Raw genomic sequence first — 18,763 nt, 5'->3', positions numbered from 1 at the left:
GAGCAGCAAGCTACAGTGCTGGACACCCTATGCCAAACAACTAGCAAGACAGGAACACAACCCCACACATTAGCAGAGAGGCTGCCTAAAATCATAAGTCCACAGACACCACAAAAAAACACCATCAGAAGTGAACCTACCCCCCAGAAAGACAAGATCCAGCCTCATCCTCCAGAACACAGGCACTAGTCCCCTCCACCAGGAAGCCTACACAACCCACTGAACCAACTTTAGCCACTGGGGACAGACACCAGAAACAACAAGAACTACCAACGTGCAACCTGCAAAAAGGAGAACCCAAACACAGTAAGATAAGCAAAATGAAAAGACAGAAAAACACACAGCAGATGAAGGAGCAAGATAAAAACCCACCAGACCTAACAAATGAAGAGGAAATAGGCAGTCTACCTGAAAAAGAATTCAGAATAATGATAGAAAAGATGATCCAAAATCTTGGAAATAGAATAGACAAAATGCAAGAAACATTTAATAAGGACCTAGAAGAACTAAAGATGAAACAAACAATGATGAACAACACAATAAATGAAATTAAAAATACTCTAGATGGGATCACTAGCAGAATAACTGAGGCAGAAGAACGAATAAGTGATCTGGAAGATAAAATAGTGGAAATAACTACTGCAGAGCAGAAGAAAGAAAAAAGAATGAAAAGAACTGAGGACAGTCTCAGAGATCTCTGGGACACCATTAAATGCACCAACATTCAAGTTATAGGGATCCCAGAAGAAGAAGAGAAAAAGAAAGGGACTGAGAAAATATTTGAAGAGATTATAGTTGAAAACTTCCCTAATATTGGAAAGGAAATAGTTAATAAAATCCAGGAAGCACAGAGAGTCCCATACAGGATAAATCCAAGGAGAAACATGCCAAGACACATATTAATCAAACTGTCAAAAATTAAATACAAAGAAAACATAATAAAAGCAGCAAGGGAAAAACAACAAATAACACACAAGGGATTCCCCCTAAGGTTAACAGCTGATCTTTCAGCAGAAACTCTGCAAGCCAGAAGGGACTGGCAGGACTTATTTAAAGTGATGAAGGAGAAAAACCTACAACCAAGATTACTCTACCCAGCAAGGATCTCATTCAGATTTGATGGAGAAATTAAAACCTTTACACACAAGCAAAAGCTGAGAGAGTTCAACACCACCAAACGAGCTTTACAACAAATGCTAAAGGATCTTCTCTAGGCAAGAAACACAAGAGAAGGAAAAGACCTATAATAACAAACCCAAAACAATTAAGAAAATGGGAATAGGAACATACATATTGATAATTACCTTAAATGTAAATGGATTAAATGTTCCCACCAAAAGACTCAGACTGGCTGATTGGATACAAAAACAAGACCCATATATATGCTGTCCACAAGAGACCCATTTCAGACCCAGAGACACATACAGACTGAAAGTGAAGGGATGGAAAAAGATATTCCATGCAAATGGAAACCCAAAGAAAGCTGGAGTAGCAATTCTCATATCAGACAAAATAGACATTAAAATAAAGACTACTAAAAGAGACAAAGAAGGACACTACGTAATGATCAAGGGATCGATCCAAGAAGAAGATATAACAATTGTAAATATCTATGCACCCAACATAGGAGCACCTCAATACATAAGGCAAATACTAACAGCCATAAAAGGGGAAATCGACAGTAACACACTCATAGTAGGGGACTTTAACACCCCACTTTCACCAATGGACAGGTCATCCAAAATGAAAATAAATAAGGAAATACAAGCTTTAAATGATACATTAAACAAGATGGACTTAATTGATATTTATAGGAGATTCCATCCAAAAACAACAGAATACACATTTTTCTCAAGTGCTCATGGAACATTCTCCAGGATAGATCATATCTTCGGTCACAAATCAAGCCTTTGTAAATTTAAGAAAATTGAAATCGTATCAAGTATCTTTTCTGACCACAATGCTATGAGACTAGATATCAATTACAGGAAAAGATCTGTAAAAAATACAAACACATGGAGGCTAAACAATACACTACTTAATAACGAATTGATCACTTAAGAAATCAAAAAGGATATCAAAAAATACCTAGAAACAAATGACAATGGAGACACGATGACACAAAACCTAGGGGATGCAGCAAAAGCAGTTCTAAGAGGGAAGTTTACAGCAATACAATCCTACCTTAAGAAACAGGAAACATCTCAAATAAACAACCTAACCTTGCACCTAAAGCAATTAGAGAAAGAACAAAAAAACCCCAAAGTTAGCAGAAGGAAAGAAATCATAAAGATCAGATCAGAAATAAATGAAAAAGAAATGAAGGAAACGATAGCAAAGATCAATAAAACTAAAAGCTGGTTCTTTGAGAAGATAAACAAAATTGATAAACCATTAGCCAGACTCATCAAGAAAAAAAGGGAAAAAACTCAAATCAATAGAATTACAAATGAAAAAGGAGAAGTAACAACTGACACTGCAGAAATACAAAAGATCATGAGAGATTACTACAAGCAACTCTACGCCAATAAAATGGACAACATGGAAGAAATGGACAAATTCTTAGAAATGCACAACTTTCCAAGACTGATTCAGGAAGAAATAGAAAATATGAACAGACCAATCACAAGCACTGAAATTGAAACTGTGATTAAAAATCTTCCAACAAACAAAAGCCCAGGACCAGATGGCTTCACAGGTGAATTCTTTCAAACATTTAGAGAAGAGCTAACAGCTATCCTTCTCAAACTCTTCCAAAATATAGCAGAGGGAGGAACACTCCCAAACTCATTCTACGAGGCCACCATCACCCTGATACCAAAACCAGAAAAGGATGTCACAAAGAAAGAAAACTACAGGCCAATATCACTGATGAACATAGATGCAAAAATCCTCAACAAAATACTAGCAAACAGAATCCAACAGCACATTAAAAGGATCATACACCATGATCAAGTGGGGTTTATTCCAGGAATGCAAGGATTCTTCAAAATACGCAAATCAATCAACGTGATACACCATATTAACAAATTGAAGGAGAAAAACCATATGATCATCTCAATACACGCAGAGAAAGCTTTCGCCAAAATTCAACACCCATTTCTGATAAAAAAACCTCCAGAAAGTAGGCATAGAGGGAACTTTCCTCAAATAATAAAGGCCATATATGACAAACCCACAGCCAACATCGTCCTCAATGGTGAAAAACTGAAACCATATCCACTAAGATCAGGAATAAGACAAGGTTGCCCACTCTCACCACTCTTATTCAACATAGTTTTGGAAGTTTTAGCCACAGCAATCAGAGAAAAGGAAATAAAAGGAATCCCAATCAGAAAAGAAGAAGTAAAGCTGTCACTGTTTGCAGATGACATGATACTATACACAGAGAATCCTAAAGATGCTACCAGAAAACAAAAGAGCTAATCAATGAATTTGGTAAAGTAGCAGGATACAAAATTAATGCACAGAAATCTCTGGCATTCCTATACACTAATGGTGAAAAATCTGAAAGTGAAATGAAGAAAACACTCCCATTTACCATTGCAACAAAAAGAATAAAATATCTAGGAATAAACCTACCTAAGGAGACAAAAGACCTGTATGCAGAAAATTAGAAGACACTGATGAAAGAAATTAAACATGATACAAATAGATGGAGAGATATACCATATTCTTGGATTGGAAGAATCAACATTGTGAAAATAACTGTACTACCCAAAGCAATCTACAGATTGAATGCAATCCCTATCAAACTACCACTGGCATTTTTCACAGAACTAGAACAAAAAATATCACAATTTGTATGGAAACACAAAAGACCCCGAATAGCCAAAGCAATTTTGGGAACGAAAAACGGAGCATGAGGAATCAGGCTCCCTGACTTCAGACTAAACTACAAAGCTACAGTAATCAAGACAGTATGGTACTGGCACAAAAACAGAAATATAGATCAGTGGAACGGGAAGAAAGCCCAGAGACAAACCCACGCACATACGGTCACCTTATCTTTGATAAAGGAGGCAGGAATGTACAGTGGAGAAAGGACACCTCTTCAATAAGTGGTGCTGGGTAAACTGGACAGGTACATGTAAAAGTATGAGATTAGATCACTCCCTAACACCATACACAAAAATAAGCTCAAAATGGATTAAGGACCTAAATGTAATGCCAGAAACTATCAAACTCTTAGAGGAAAACATAGGCAGAACACTCTATGACATAAATCACAGCAAGATCCTTTTTGACCCACCTCCTAGAGAAATGGGAATAAAAACAAAAATAAACAAATGGGACCTAATGAAACTTCAAACCTTTTGCACAGCAAAGGAAACCCTAAACAAGACCAAAAGACAACCCTCAGAATGGGAGAAAATATTTGCAAATGAAGCAACTGACAAAGGATTAAACTCCAAAATTTACAAGCAGCTCATGCAGCTCAATAACAAAAAAACAAACAACCCAATCCAAAAATGGGCAGAAGACCTAAATAGGCATTTCTCCAAAGAAGATATATAGACTACCAACAAACACATGAAAGAATGCTGAACATCATTAATCATTAGAGAAATGCAAATCAAAACTACAGTGAGATATCATCTCACACCAGTCAGAATGGCCATTATCAAAAAATCTAGGAACAATAAATGCTGGAGAGGGTGTGGAGAAAAGGGAACACTCTTGCATTGCTGGTGGGAATGTGAATTGGTAAAGCCACTATAGAGAACAGTATGGAGGTTCCTTAAAAAACTGAAAATAGAACTACCATATGACACAGCAATCCCACTACTGGGCATAAACCCTGAGAAAACCATAATTCAAAAGGACACATGCACCCCAATATTCACTGCAGCGCTATTTACAATAGCCAAGAGATGGAAACAACCTAAGTGTCCATCATTGGATGAATGGATAAAGAAGATGTGGCACATATATACAATGGAATATTACTCAGCCATAAAAAGAAATGAAATTGAGCTACTCATAATGAGGCGGATGGACCTAGAGTCTGTCATACAGAGTGAAGTAAGTCAGAAAGAGCAAGACAAATACCATATGCTAACACATATATATGGAATTAAAAAAAAATGTCATGAAGAACCTAGGGGTAAAACAGGAATAAAGACACAGACCTACTTGAGAATGGACTTGAGGATATGGGGAGGGGGAAGGGTAAGCTGTGACAAAGCAAAAGAGAGGCATGGACATATATACACTACCAAACATAAAACAGATAGCTAGTGGGAAGCAGCCGCATAGCACAGGGAGATCAGCTTGGTGCTTTGTGACTGCCTGGAGGGGTGGGATAGGGAGGGTGGGAGGGAGGGATATGCAAGAGGGAAGAGATATGGGAACATATGTATATGTATAAGTGATTCACTTTGTTATAAAACAGAAACTAACACACCATTGTAAAGCAATTTTACTCCAATAAAGATGTAAAACAAAACAAAACAAAACAAAAAATCTCAAACAATCTAACCTTACACCTAAAGCAACTAGAGAAAGAAAAACAAAGAAAACCCAAAGTCAGTAGAAGGAAAGAAATCTTAAAGATCAGAGCAGAAAAAAATGAAATAGAAATGAAGAAAAAATAGCAAAGATAAATAAAACTAAAAGTTGGTTCTTCAAGAAGATAAACAAAATTGATAAACATTTAGCCAGACTCATCAAGAAAAAAAGAGAATGCAAATCAGTAAAATTAGAAATGAAAAAGGAGAAATCACTTCTGACACCGTAGAAATACAAGAGATTATAAGACACTACTACAAACAACTATATGCCAATAAAATGGACAACCACGAAGAAATGGACAAATTCTTGGAAAGGTACAATTTTCCAAGAGTGAACCAGGAAGAATCAGAAAATATAAACAGACCTATCACAAGTAATGAAATTGAAACTAATTAAAAATCTTCCAACAAACAGAAGTCCAGGACCAGGTGGCTTCACACGCAAATTCTATCAGACGTTTAGAGAAGAGCTAACACCAATCCTTCTCAAACTCTTCCAAAAAATTGTAGAGGGAGAAACACTCCCAAATTTGTTCTGCAAAGCCACCATCACCCTGATACCAAAACCAGACAAAGATATCATAAAAAAAATAAAACAGACCAGTATCACTAATGAACATAGATGCAAAAATCCTCAACAAAAAAGTAGCAAACAGAATCCAACAACACATTAAAAGGATCATACATAATGATCAAGTGGGATTTATCCCAGGAATGCAAGGATTCTTCAATATATGCAAATCAATCAATGTGATACATCATATTAACAAATTGAGGAATAAAGACCATATGATCATCTCAATAGATGCAGAAAAAGCTTTTGACAAAATTCAACACCTATTTATGATAAAACCCCTCCAGAAAATGGGCACAGAGGGAACCTACCTCAACGTAATAAAGGCCATATACGAGAAACCCACAGCAAACATCATTCTCAATGGTGAAAAACTGAAAGCATTTCCACTAAGATCAGGAACAAGACAAGGATGGCCACTCTCGCCATTCTTACTCAACATAGTTTTGGAAGTTCTAGCCACAGCAATCAGAGAAGAAATAGAAATAAAATGAACACAAATTGGAAAAGAAGAAGTAAAACTGTCACTGTTTGCAGAAGACATGATAGTATACATAGAAAATCCTAAAGATGCCACCAGAAAACTACTAGAAGTAATCAATGAATTTGGTAAGGTTGCAGGATACAAAATTAATGCACAGAAATCTCTGGCATTCCTACACACTAACAACAAAAAATCAGAAAGAGAAATCAAGGAAACAATCCCATTTACCATCGCAACAAAAAGAATAAAATATCTAGGAATAAACCTACTACCTAAGGAGGCAAAAGACTTGTACTTAGAAAACTATAAAACACTGATGACAGAAATCAAAGATGACATAAACAGATGGAGAAATATGTTCTTGGATTGGAAGAATCAATATTGCAAAAATGACTATACTACCCAAAGCAATCTATGGATTCAATGCAATCCCTATCAAAGTACCAATGGCATTCTTCACAGAAATAGAAGAAAAATTTTACAATTCGTATGGAAATGAAAAAGACCCTGAGTAGCCAATGCAATCTTGAGAAAGAAAAACGGAGCTGGAGGAATCAGGCTACCCAACTTCAAACCATACTACAAAGCTATAGTAATCAAGACAGTATGGTACTGGCACAAAAACAGAAATATAGATCAATGGTACAGGATAGAAAGCCCAGAGATAAACCCACGCACCTATGGTCAACTAATTATGACAAGGGAGGCAAGAACATACAATGAAGAAAAGACAGCCTCTTCAATAAGTGGTGCTTATTAGAACATTAGAATGCAAATTAGAATATTCCCTAACACCACACACAAAAATAAACTCCAAATGGATTAAAGACCTAAATGTAAGACCAGACACTATAAAACTCTCAGAGGAAAAACATAGGAAACTCACTCTTTGACATAAACCACAGCAGGATCTTTTTTGACCCACCTCCTAGAGTAATGAAAATAAAAACAAAAATAAACAAATGGGACCTAATTAAACTTAAAAGCTTTTGCACAGCAAAGGAAACCATAAACAAGACGGAAAGACAACCCTCAGAATGGGAGAAAATATTTGCAAAGGAAACAGTAGACAAAGGATTAATCTCCACAATATATAAAAACAGCTCATGCAGCTCAATATCAAAAAAACCAACAACCCAATTAAAAAATGGATACTTCATGGAAGAAGACATACAGATGGCCAAGAGACACATGAAAATATGCTCAACATCACTAATTAGTAGAGAAATGCAAATCAATACTACAAGGAGGTATCACCTCACACTGGTCAGAATGGCCATCATCAAAAAATCTACAAACAATAAATGCTGGAGATGGTGTGGAGAAAAGGGAACCCTCTTGCACTGTGGGTGGAAATGTTAATTGATACAGCCACTATGGAGAACAGTATGGAGGTTCCTTAAAAAACTGAAAACAGAACTACCATATGACCCAGCAATCCCACTACTGGGCATATACCCAGAGAAAACTGTAATTCAAAAGGACACATGCACCCCAATATTCACTGCAGCATTATTTATAAGAGCCAGGACATGGAAACAATCTAAGTGTCCAATGACAGATGAATGGATAGAGAAGATGTGGTACATATATTGAATGGAATATTACTCAGCCATAAAAAGGAACAAAATTGGGTTCTTTGTGACGTGGATGGACCAAGAGTCTGTCATACAGAGTGAAGTAAGCCAGAAAGAGAAAAATATATATTGTGTATTAACGCATATATGTGGAATCTCCAAAAATGGTATAGATGAACCTATTTGTAGGGCAGGAATAGAGAGATGCAGACATAGAGAATGGACATGTGGATACGGGGGGAAAGGGAGGGTGGGATGACTTGGGAGATTAGGTTTGACATAAATACACTACCACGCGTAAAATAGCTAGCTAGTGGGAACCTGCTGTATAGCACAGGGAGCTCAGCTTGGTGCTCTGTGATGACCTAGATGGTGGGAGAAGCAGGAGAGGGAGGTTCAAGAGGGAGGGATATAGGTATACATATAGCTGATTCACTTCATTGTACAGCAGAAACTAACACAACACTGTAAAGCAAATTTACTCCAATAAAAAAAAATAATGGATTATAAAAAATAAAAATAAAAACAGTCCTTTATCAAAAGAAAATACACAAAGTATGTAATAAATATACTTACGTTTGAAGGTTTAAGTTTATTAATGATTGTTGTTTTGCCACTATTATCCAGCCCAAGGCACAAAACATGAACCTCCTTCTTCCTCAGGCCAAGCAAGCCTGAAAGTCTGTCTAGCAATCCCATAATGTGAGTAAAGTATTTACAAACCAGCTGCAAGTCAGGAAAAAAAAAAAAAAAGATATATTACCCACAGGCACCTTAAGAATAGAAAATATGAACACATGTATCCCAAATTTCAGAATTTAAAGACACAGTGATATTGTGAAAACCATGTCAATGTAGCTTTGCATTTAGTAAACAGAGTTTAAGCTGATTACCAGAAAGGAGTCTTAACTGAAATGCAGATTGGCAGATAATAACCCCTGACAACACAGAATAATGCCCTTGAAATAACTGTACATTTCTCATCGTGACATAATACTTAAGAAGAAAATGTGGTTAAACTCAGAATCATGTGGAGTCTGCCATTTGTGATACTTGAGAATATTTGCAGCCTTTTCTGGAAATCTTGAACAATGTATGGGCAATGGCGTTCATGTGAAGCCTGATGCTGAAGCTTAGAAAGTAGAAGGCAGACCAGAATAACAGAGAAAAACTGAGATTTTGGCTACATCATTTGAGCCACTGGTCAAATCTTTTTCTAAAGCCAGCCCCATTGTAGTTTGCAATAATACAAAGTAATAAACATTAAATTCACCATTTTTGTTTCTTTGCTTGATTATATCCAGTTTAGGTTATGTCTTCTATCAACAGAAACAAAAAATCCTAACTGATATATTTATCTTAATTTTTCCTTAGTCCTTACGTATATCTTTGTAAGTCACCACAAATCCATTTGGGAAGAAGGTTATGCATAAAACACACACACAATTTGAACCTTAATAAATACTTGTTTCTTTGAAACCATAACTTACATGAACTATCCTGTTAAGTATCATTTTAAAAGAATTTTAACTAGTGTACTAGTAAAGAATATGAATGTAAATACCAATCTTACATTTTCATCTCATTTTCTCAAATACCATAAAAGTTTCTTTGTTGACTTGTCCCTGAAGTGTTCATTTGTTTATCAATTCTTTCTTTGGGAAAAAAAAAATCCTTCCAATGCAAACTTTCAAAAAAACTCCATCAGTAATCCAAACATAAGCATTTTTTTTTTTTTTTTTTCTTTTTGCGGTATGCGGGCCTCTCACTGTTGTGGCCTCTCCCGTTGCGGAGCACAGGCTCCGGATGCGCAGGCTCCGGATGCGCAGGCCCAGCGGCCATGGCTCACGGGCCCAGCCGCTCCGCGGCATATGGGATCCTCCCAGACCGGGGCACGAACCCGTATCCCCTGCATCGGCAGGCGGACTCTTAACCACTGCGCCACCAGGGAGGCCCCAAACATAAGCATTTTGAAGTCAAATAAAACTGCTGATGGTGTGTTGCTGGCTATGTGATAACTTTATGGCTATTCATACCCTTCTAAGGTACTGTTAGATTTAGACTTCAGGTCTCCAAATGAAACTTTCCAAAGGTTCTTCCTTTGGGTCCATCACCACCCCCACCTCCCAAAACACTATTATGTGGTGGGAGAAGAGAGATAGCACTTTTGCCAGCCCTCAACCGCTGCAGGGACTGCTACAGCAGTAACTACAATACATCTGTATTCCAAACATTTCCTATTACTCTCCAAACCACCATTTTCAAAGTTCTCTTAAAAAACAAAACAAAACAAAACAAAAAACCCCTCTAAATATCAGTTTCATTTAATTGATTTATTCTCATCTCCATCTAAGGTTCCACAAGGTTGTCATCTTACAGCTCCTTCAGTATTTTTTATTCCACACCAAAAAGGCAAGACCATACCTTGAAGGATGTGAGGATGCAGCAACTTAAAAAATAAAGAAGCTTCTAAGACAACTGCATCTGAAAGGTGGCTGCATCATTAGTTTTGCTTAGGCCCCTTCAGAGATCATTGTGGACAGAAATTTCAAAACTGAATTCCAATGATGTGCAGAAAAGAGAAGGTGAAGCGCCCACCCAAACATGGGGCCACAGTTGTCTTACCCAAGGGATGAGTCTGACTTCAGGTACTCTATTTGCGCCGCTTGAATCGACTTCTCTCCTTGTGTTGGAGATTCAAATCTCACTCAACCCATTCCTTTAAATATCAGCTTAGGGATAGGCATTTGTAGAATCTACTTTAAGTTAGCCTTCTGATATCACGAAACAATTCACACAGACCCATTTAATTCAAAGTAAATTTGCTATTACTCACTTTGTTATTAATTGTACTAAGCATATTGATATAGGTTTATATCTTGTTTTGCAATTCCCATACGATTTTGAATAGATTTTAAAAAATATGACCACTTCTCATATCATCCCCTTCTGGGCATCTATGATAAAGCATTGATTGTCAAAAGCTTGATACTTGAATATTCGTTTTTTCATAGAACATCGGATTCTGATTTTCTGTCCCTTTTTTCATGGATTATCAAACACCTGATGCTTGTTATTGAAATACTGTGGGATATGCAATTTAAAAGAGCAGTCAGTTGTTCTAAGAGATATAATTACATTTATTGAAGTTGCTTTATAAACAACTATCATATAGCCCTATATATGCTTCTATTTCTTAGTAATTATACATCTTTATAAATTTACTTTTTGCATGCATGAAATAAGGAAATAGAAGATAATTTGTCACTCGACATTCATTAACCATGTCCTAAGTGCACAGGAGGAGATACAGTGAAAGTTTTCTGTAGCAACCTACTCCTATAGCCATGTTTCTCGCCCCTGGCTGCACACTGGAATCAGCTAACTGGATTAGTATTTCTGAAGATGGAATCAGGGCATCTGTATTTTAAAAAGCTACACAGTGTTTCTGATGTACAGTCACTATTGAGAACTTAAGGATTTTAGAATAAAGTCTAAACTTCCATGCATAGCTTTTAAAGTTGTTCACAATCTGGCTCCAATCTACCTTTCCAGTTTCTTATTTTACTGTTTTCCTCTCTCTGCAAACCAGCTAATCAAATTCTCTTGGCTGTTATCTGAGGAACGGCTTTCTTTTCTTTCTTTTTTTTGGCCCCTCCAGGCGTCACGAGGGAATCTTAGTTCCCCAGCAAGGGATTGAATCGGGCCCCCTGCAGTGGAAGCGAGGAGTCTTAACCATTGGACCACCAGGGAAGTCCCACAATCTGCTTTCTAAAGTTTTTTTTTTTTTAACTTGTTGCCAGAAAAGTCCTGTAGAATTAGAATGTTACCCATAGTACGAGCTTGGAAGGTAGGCTACACAGAGAGTGGTCGAGCAAAGGAAACAACATGAATGGTACTTTGTAACTTTAAAAATGTTTCTAGAGTGAATTATAGCACACTCTCACTACCCCCAATAAATATTTTTTTTCAGCTTTCAGTTTTTTATGATGAAATTTCAATTATACTTCCCACACAGCAAACAAAGAGGCCCAAATCGGGCAGTGTTAAAACCATCCAATCAAACAAAAATTTACCCAAAGCAGTTCCATGAGTTTTCTGGGGTCCATAGCCCACCTCTTCTTTTCTAGTTCTCACACATTAGAAACAACCACACGGAATGAAAAACATGAGGAAGAGCAATTCTAAAATTGGTGGCGGAGGGGACTGGGGGGTGGCGCTGGATACAAAAACTGGGGTTGGGGAGATACCTGGTCTTTGAGGTTAGTCCTGCGGGCCCGGGAGCTGCTGAAGAACAGGAATGGACGCACTCGCTCGTATCCCTCTCTGCAATGGGAATATGGTGCGGGCGTTCCTCAGCCTTCCTCTCTAGGCCTCCATAGGAAGGATCCGTGGGCCTGAGCAAAGCCGCCTCGCCTCCGCAAGTTGGGTGAAGGGGTGGTCTCTGGCTCAGCCCAAGCATCAGTGGCGGGTCAGGCGGCGTGGTGCGTGGCGTTCCCCGGGCAACCGGAGGTTTTTCCGGTGCGGAGCCACGCCTCCTCAGAGGTCTCAGCGCGTCAGCTGCCGTGCTCCTGTTAAGGGATTGAAGAGCTCCCGCAAATGCCAGAGGCACAGCGAGGAGTATTTTACAAGTGTAAGCGAGGTTGAAGGGGTAAACTGCCGCCTCCCAGCGAGGAGCCGCGCAGTTCCCCGGTGGAGCATAATGGGAGTTGTAGGCTCGCGCACAGCCTGCTGGGAAGTGTTCGGCGTCCGCGTTGTCTTCGGGCCTTTCTCGCCGCGCGGTCTCTCCGCCCTCTCGGGAAGGTCAGCTCAGAGGGAGCGGCGCACCTTGTGGCGCCCAGAGCTCTGAGGAGTCTGCGTCGACGTCGAGCATGGGCGCAGCGTTCTAGGGCGAGAAGTACGCCGGAATTGCCTGGTTGCCCGTAGCATCCACCCTTTAACAGGCTGTTAGGCCTCAGACCCCGGAGTCCTGGAGAAGCAAAACCGTTCGTTCGGGCAAGGAGAGGAGATAAACTCACAGGCATTATTCGGCAAAGGAAGTCTGCCTGAACCTGGTTTCTGAGCTGTCTGATCTCCTGAAGAGATTTCCACGAGGCATAATACCCTGCGATTACAGTCCCCAGAATCAAATCGGCAGGTGGTCAGGAATCAGTAGTCCCAATGCTTAAAGTTAGCCACCCTCTTAAATTGCTCTGGGGTATTATAGTAATAGTAAATGATTTATCTCCTTTGTTAGCCAGGAGTATGAGATTCTCTACCCCCTCTAGCTACCTAGTGTTATATTTACTACCCTACCTGTTCTTTGGCCTATCAATTTCGGCCTATTAAGTGGATTAGCAGGGTGAAAAAGAGACTAGAAGGAATTCTATAAAAGTAACAATGGGGGAAAGGTTGTATTTGCATGATCATGGGATGCATTTTATTTTCCAAATTTTCAAATGCGGTTCTGTTATTTTTACAATGGAAAAAATATGTTCTGGGCTAGTGACTCTTGTTGAAAGATGAAAACTAACAAAATGCAAAACCAAAAAAAACCTATAGTTGCGTATCCAAAAGAACTTACCAATGTCCTTGAAGAAATGGAGTACGGAAATACATTCCGCCTTATTGTGTAGCCTTAGTCCAGTTAACGCTGCTCTATTGTTTAGCTTCCTCACCTTCAAAAAGACACTAAATAACTCATTTGGTGGTTTTGAGGAATAAGTAGGTAACAGAGGTATGTATGTTTGGCACATAGTAGGTGTTCAATAAACAATTTCTTATCTTCCTTTGTCCTGCAATTTTTATTATATGGGTAAGATTTTTAAATGTGGTCCTTTAACTTCTGACACTGAATTTACAGTGAGGTATTAATTACTTTTCTGTGTGTCTGGGTATTGTGACTCACTTTGATAAAAGTTGGAAGCTAAGTACTTACAGCCGGACTTTGACTTTTTTTTTCTTTTTTCCCGTAGAGCTAAGTAGAAATCTTATGTTTCAGGAAACTTTCGTGTACAGACAATTTTTCCTGTTTGGAGTTGATATTTTCTGCCCCTAGGTTGAGCTCTGTTTTTGCTTAGTACAAAACATTCGGTGAACACTGGAAATGAAGTGGAGAGATTGGATATCCAACTTTTCAGTCAATTTAAGCAGATAACATAATTCTTTTTTAAAAATTTGCTAAGTGAATAGTTATCTTAAGGTACATAATTCTCTTACAAAAATTTAGCTAAGTAAATAGTTATCTTAGGTAAGTGTAGTTGATGTGTTTGTTTATTATTATTAGAGATGAAATAGTGGTCATGAAACCCACAATCTATTCAATAATCTAGAAAATGTCAGTTTTGAAACTAACAACCTTTAAAAAAGTAAATACTTCATATGGTTGAATCTGCTGTTTTGGTGCTTTGCCAACCAAAACAGCTCTCAACAATATACTCAAGGCTCAGCATAAAAATTGGTTTCACTTGATTTAAGAAGTTAGTTTGGGTCTCCTTATTATGAGAATAAGAAGCTTTAAAAATGGTACTTAATTGTATGAAGGCTTCTTAAGATACCTGTATAAGGAAAGAAAGTTTCAAGTACTTTATTACCAGTTTAAATTTCATACTGGCTTTTGGAACTGTGGTAAGAATTATAAAAGAGAGAAGAGTGAGATATGGTGAGTACAGTGCTATTCTGATTAATTCAGGATACTTTTAATATATTTTCTTACCAGCAACTTTTAAAAAATATAGAAAATCCATGATTGGTAATTTACTGGATGTTTTTGGAATGAATATTGATAGTCTAAAGCTGTTTGAACTGTTGTACATTATGTGTATCTGTCAGTCATCTGCAATTTGTATACAGTATTACCTACGCAATGAACAATTTAATTCACTTGAATCTCACAAAATATTTTGCTGATATAAAATCACTATAAAAATATGTACTAATTATTTATAGTGACTTATGTGAATTTATGTCTTGACCTTAATGATATTATTGTGAAAAATTACAGCTATGATTTTGTCTCCAAAATTACTAATATATGTAAAGAGCATCTAGATTTAATAGACTAAAAGATAAATTATATTAAATATGATCAACACAATACAAAAAAGTCACAAATTCAACCACCAGAACTGTAACTTTTATTTGCTAATAGATATTTTAATAAATAGGCTTACTCCATCTGTAAGACCCTGATAATGTCTCTTAGGAAATCATAGAAAAATAAAATACAATAATTAGTAACTTGTACTTTGTACAAAAATCTTATGTTGCTCAGCAGGTAGTTTTGCTAAACACCATATTCTTTCAGCAAATAGATAGATGACATATGTAATGCAATTCACCGCAAACAATCCCTCATTGAGAGCTGAGCATTCTATAACACTATAACTTGTAAGCATGCCAGCACATGAAAATATACATGGAACATCATAATATTCAGTTGATTTTATAAGATGAAAACAATACCACCTTCAAGTAAGTCTGGACTACTTCATTGTCATAGTGAAGTAGATAATAGGTAGGATTGCAGTTCTATTGTAAACACCCTCTTACTGTGTTTATCTTTCTACCATATTGTGATACAACCAGAAAAAAGAACATAGGCTGTGTAAGGAACCTGAGTGAAAGGCATATATTGAAGCTCTAAATAGTGATGTAATACTAAAGAGAAAAAATAATGCATTGCTGCACTTCCTTCTTCTCACAAACAGATCTTTTCCCCTTTTTGCAAGAGTAGATGGGTACAGTGCTAAATCCATAATTAATGATAAATAACTTTATGACAGGTTACAAAGAGATACATTTTAAAAATCATAGGAAGAAAAAATGTTTTCAGCTGCAGTTTATCATTAGTCAAATATTACTCTATGAGGGACTAAATGTCTCAACCTAGACAGTTGTTATCTAGGCATTTAATATAAATGTACTATTTAGTATTTAAATAATAAACTTTTTAGGATTTGTGCTACAAAGATTTTTATAACTTTTTTATTTTGAATACACTGCAACTGTCAAATCTACCGTTTAATACTTGATATGGCCATTTACATATTGAGTTTAATCAAATGCATATTTATATGTACACATATATCTTTATATTTTTGGCTATGCTAAAACAAAAAAATGGAGAGCAATCTTATTCCATTATTCAGTCTAATTTTATATCAAATCCAAAGAATAAATATGCACATATAAATTCCAACACACTGAATTACATACAGCCTATCCAGAAATAAAGCTCCAAGCACAATGAAAAAGTCACATCCTTCCTATAGGATAGAGAGGGCACAATGAAAAAAAAAATATTGCCCTTGTGTTTCTCCTAAATGACAGATGTTTTTATATGAAAACAAAACAATAAAATATTGTTTTACCAAACGATTAGAGCCTGATTACCTTTATTTATTTATTTTAATTTCAGATGGGGGCTCAGACCCTCTCAAAATAGTGTTTTGAGAAAATTGACAGCTTGAATATATAATACACATCTTTAAGCATTAAACTAATTTTCATAAGCTTTGAATTAGAATGGCTACAAGATGTTTCTGTCTTTTACACTGTAGTAGACAAAAATAACAAAACATGGGAAGTATCTATGGCATTGAGAAGTCCTCACTTAATCTCTACATTATGGAAAGAGGACTCTGTTATCAGCATCCTTGGAAAAGCTCAATTCAGTTTCAGGTCTTCCAAATAAGATGTCTCAAAAATATTTAGTAAAATGGCTTTAATATATTTTATACAATAGGTCTTTTTCCTGTGGTGTATTACATACAAATCCCCATTGACTATGTTTATATATGCACATATATATGTTTATATGTGTGTGTGTGTGTGTTCCCCCTTTCCAACTACTTACACATCTCTCCAGCCTATATCTGCTTCCCACTCCTTATACTGACTTTTATTTCCTCTTGGTAAAGTAAGACTACTCACACAGTAACATCCTTACATTTCTACCACAAATCTACCAACCTATCTGCATATTACACTCTCTGCCTTCCCTCCCATTGTAGTTCTGTCTCCTCCTATCAAAAACTAACCTTCCAACTTAAGCTATGAATCCTAACCCTTCTACTTCTCAAAGCCTTTTCTAATTAAATTCTCTCTTGCATAATCAGTTTTCCCCTTTCTACCAGATCATTCTCATTCACATATAAATATTCCCTAGCATCCTTTCTCTAAACAAACACACACACACACACACACACACACACCCCTTCTTGACCCCATATCTACTTCCAACTACTCAGCTACTGCCCTGTTCCTCTTGCTTTCTTATGGTAAAACTTCTTGAAAGAGTGTGTATAGATACTGACTCCACATTCTTTTCTAAAGTATCTTCTCAATCCACTTCAATCAGGCTTTGACTTCACTACTTCACAGAGACTGCCCTTGTCAAAATCATCAGTAACTTCCATGTTGCCAAGCCCAAAGTCCATTTCTTTACTTTAAACTTGGCTTCTTAAAGCATTTAATCCAGATGGCCAATTGGTTTTTTTGTTCTCTACGTTACCTTACACTCCTCAGGGTCCTCTGCTGGTTTCTAATTCTCCACCTAACTTCTACATTGACATGCCCTGGATCTCAATCAAGGCCTACTTCTCTATCTTACAGGCTTTTCCCAGGTGATTTAAAAACATTAAATACCATATATATATTGATGGCTTCTAAATCTTGATGTCTAGCCCTGATCGCTCCTTGGAACTCATATATAACTGTCTGCTCAATATCTCCATTTGAATATCTAACAGGTATCTCAGGCATTACATGGCTAAAACCAAACTCCTGATTTTTATCCCTCCAAACCTGCTTCTCCTGCACCACCACTGACTACATTTCTTATTTTTCAAATGCAGAATTTATCTTCAATTTTTCTCTCTTTATCCCTCAGGGCCAATCCATTAGCAAGCTCTGTCTTCAAACATACCCGACATCCATCCACTTCTCTCCATCTTCACTGCTTCTTCTCTAACAAAAGCCACCTTTTTTTTCTTTTTTGCTTAAACTACTGTAGTAGCCTCATAAATATTCGTTGACCCCCATCTCATTTTTGCCTCTCTTTGGCTCATCAACTGTGTACCAAGCACACTGTTCTCTCTACCCTCAAACACTCTAAAGTCTCACACATTAAACTATTCCTCCTGCCTGGAATTCCCCCAGATTTTCTCATGACTGGTTCCTTCATGATTTTCATACATCGGCTTAAATATCACATCCTCAGAGAAGACTTCCCTTACCACTTAATATAAAGGAGCCACAGTCATGCTATGTAACAATATTAATTTAATTTTCAGCATAGCACTTATCAGTACTTCTTCATTGTGTGTCTTTACTACTAGAAGGTCAATTCCATGAGACAGGGGTTTTTGCTTGTCTTGGTCGCTTTGTGTCCTCTGTGTTGAGAATAAGACACTTGTACAAGATAATGTTTAGTAAGCATTAGTTAATGACTGAATGGACTTATGGATATATATACATTTAAAATAAATCAGTATATATGTATATATACTATTTTTAAAATTAGGAATTATACAGTTTTGGACTAGCAAACACACTTGATTTAATTGTGTTTGTTTGTTTATTATATATGTTCCCCATAGTGTAAATAGCTTTAACTGGACAAATCATAATTTTT

At 37.0% G+C, this 18,763-nt stretch overlaps 1 protein-coding gene across 1 annotated transcript in view; it reads right to left on the bottom strand.

The window, feature by feature from the left end:
- The window catches only part of ARL6 (ADP ribosylation factor like GTPase 6), a 51,330-nt gene extending 38,537 nt beyond the window's left edge, over window positions 1–12,793 (bottom strand). The window contains exons 1-2 of the mRNA XM_060099811.1: window positions 12,399–12,793; window positions 8,725–8,874 (exon numbers count right to left, since the gene is read on the bottom strand). Coding sequence (XP_059955794.1) covers window positions 8,725–8,847 — 123 coding nt within the window. The 5' untranslated portion in view covers window positions 8,848–8,874; window positions 12,399–12,793. The remainder of the gene's footprint in view (window positions 1–8,724; window positions 8,875–12,398) is intronic.
- Between the last annotated feature and the right edge of the window lie 5,970 nt (window positions 12,794–18,763).

The sequence above is a fragment of the Mesoplodon densirostris genome, chromosome 5 (genome assembly GCF_025265405.1).
Source record: "Mesoplodon densirostris isolate mMesDen1 chromosome 5, mMesDen1 primary haplotype, whole genome shotgun sequence".
NCBI classification, from domain to species: domain Eukaryota; kingdom Metazoa; phylum Chordata; class Mammalia; order Artiodactyla; family Ziphiidae; genus Mesoplodon; species Mesoplodon densirostris.
This window is presented reverse-complemented; position numbering and strand designations above follow the sequence as displayed.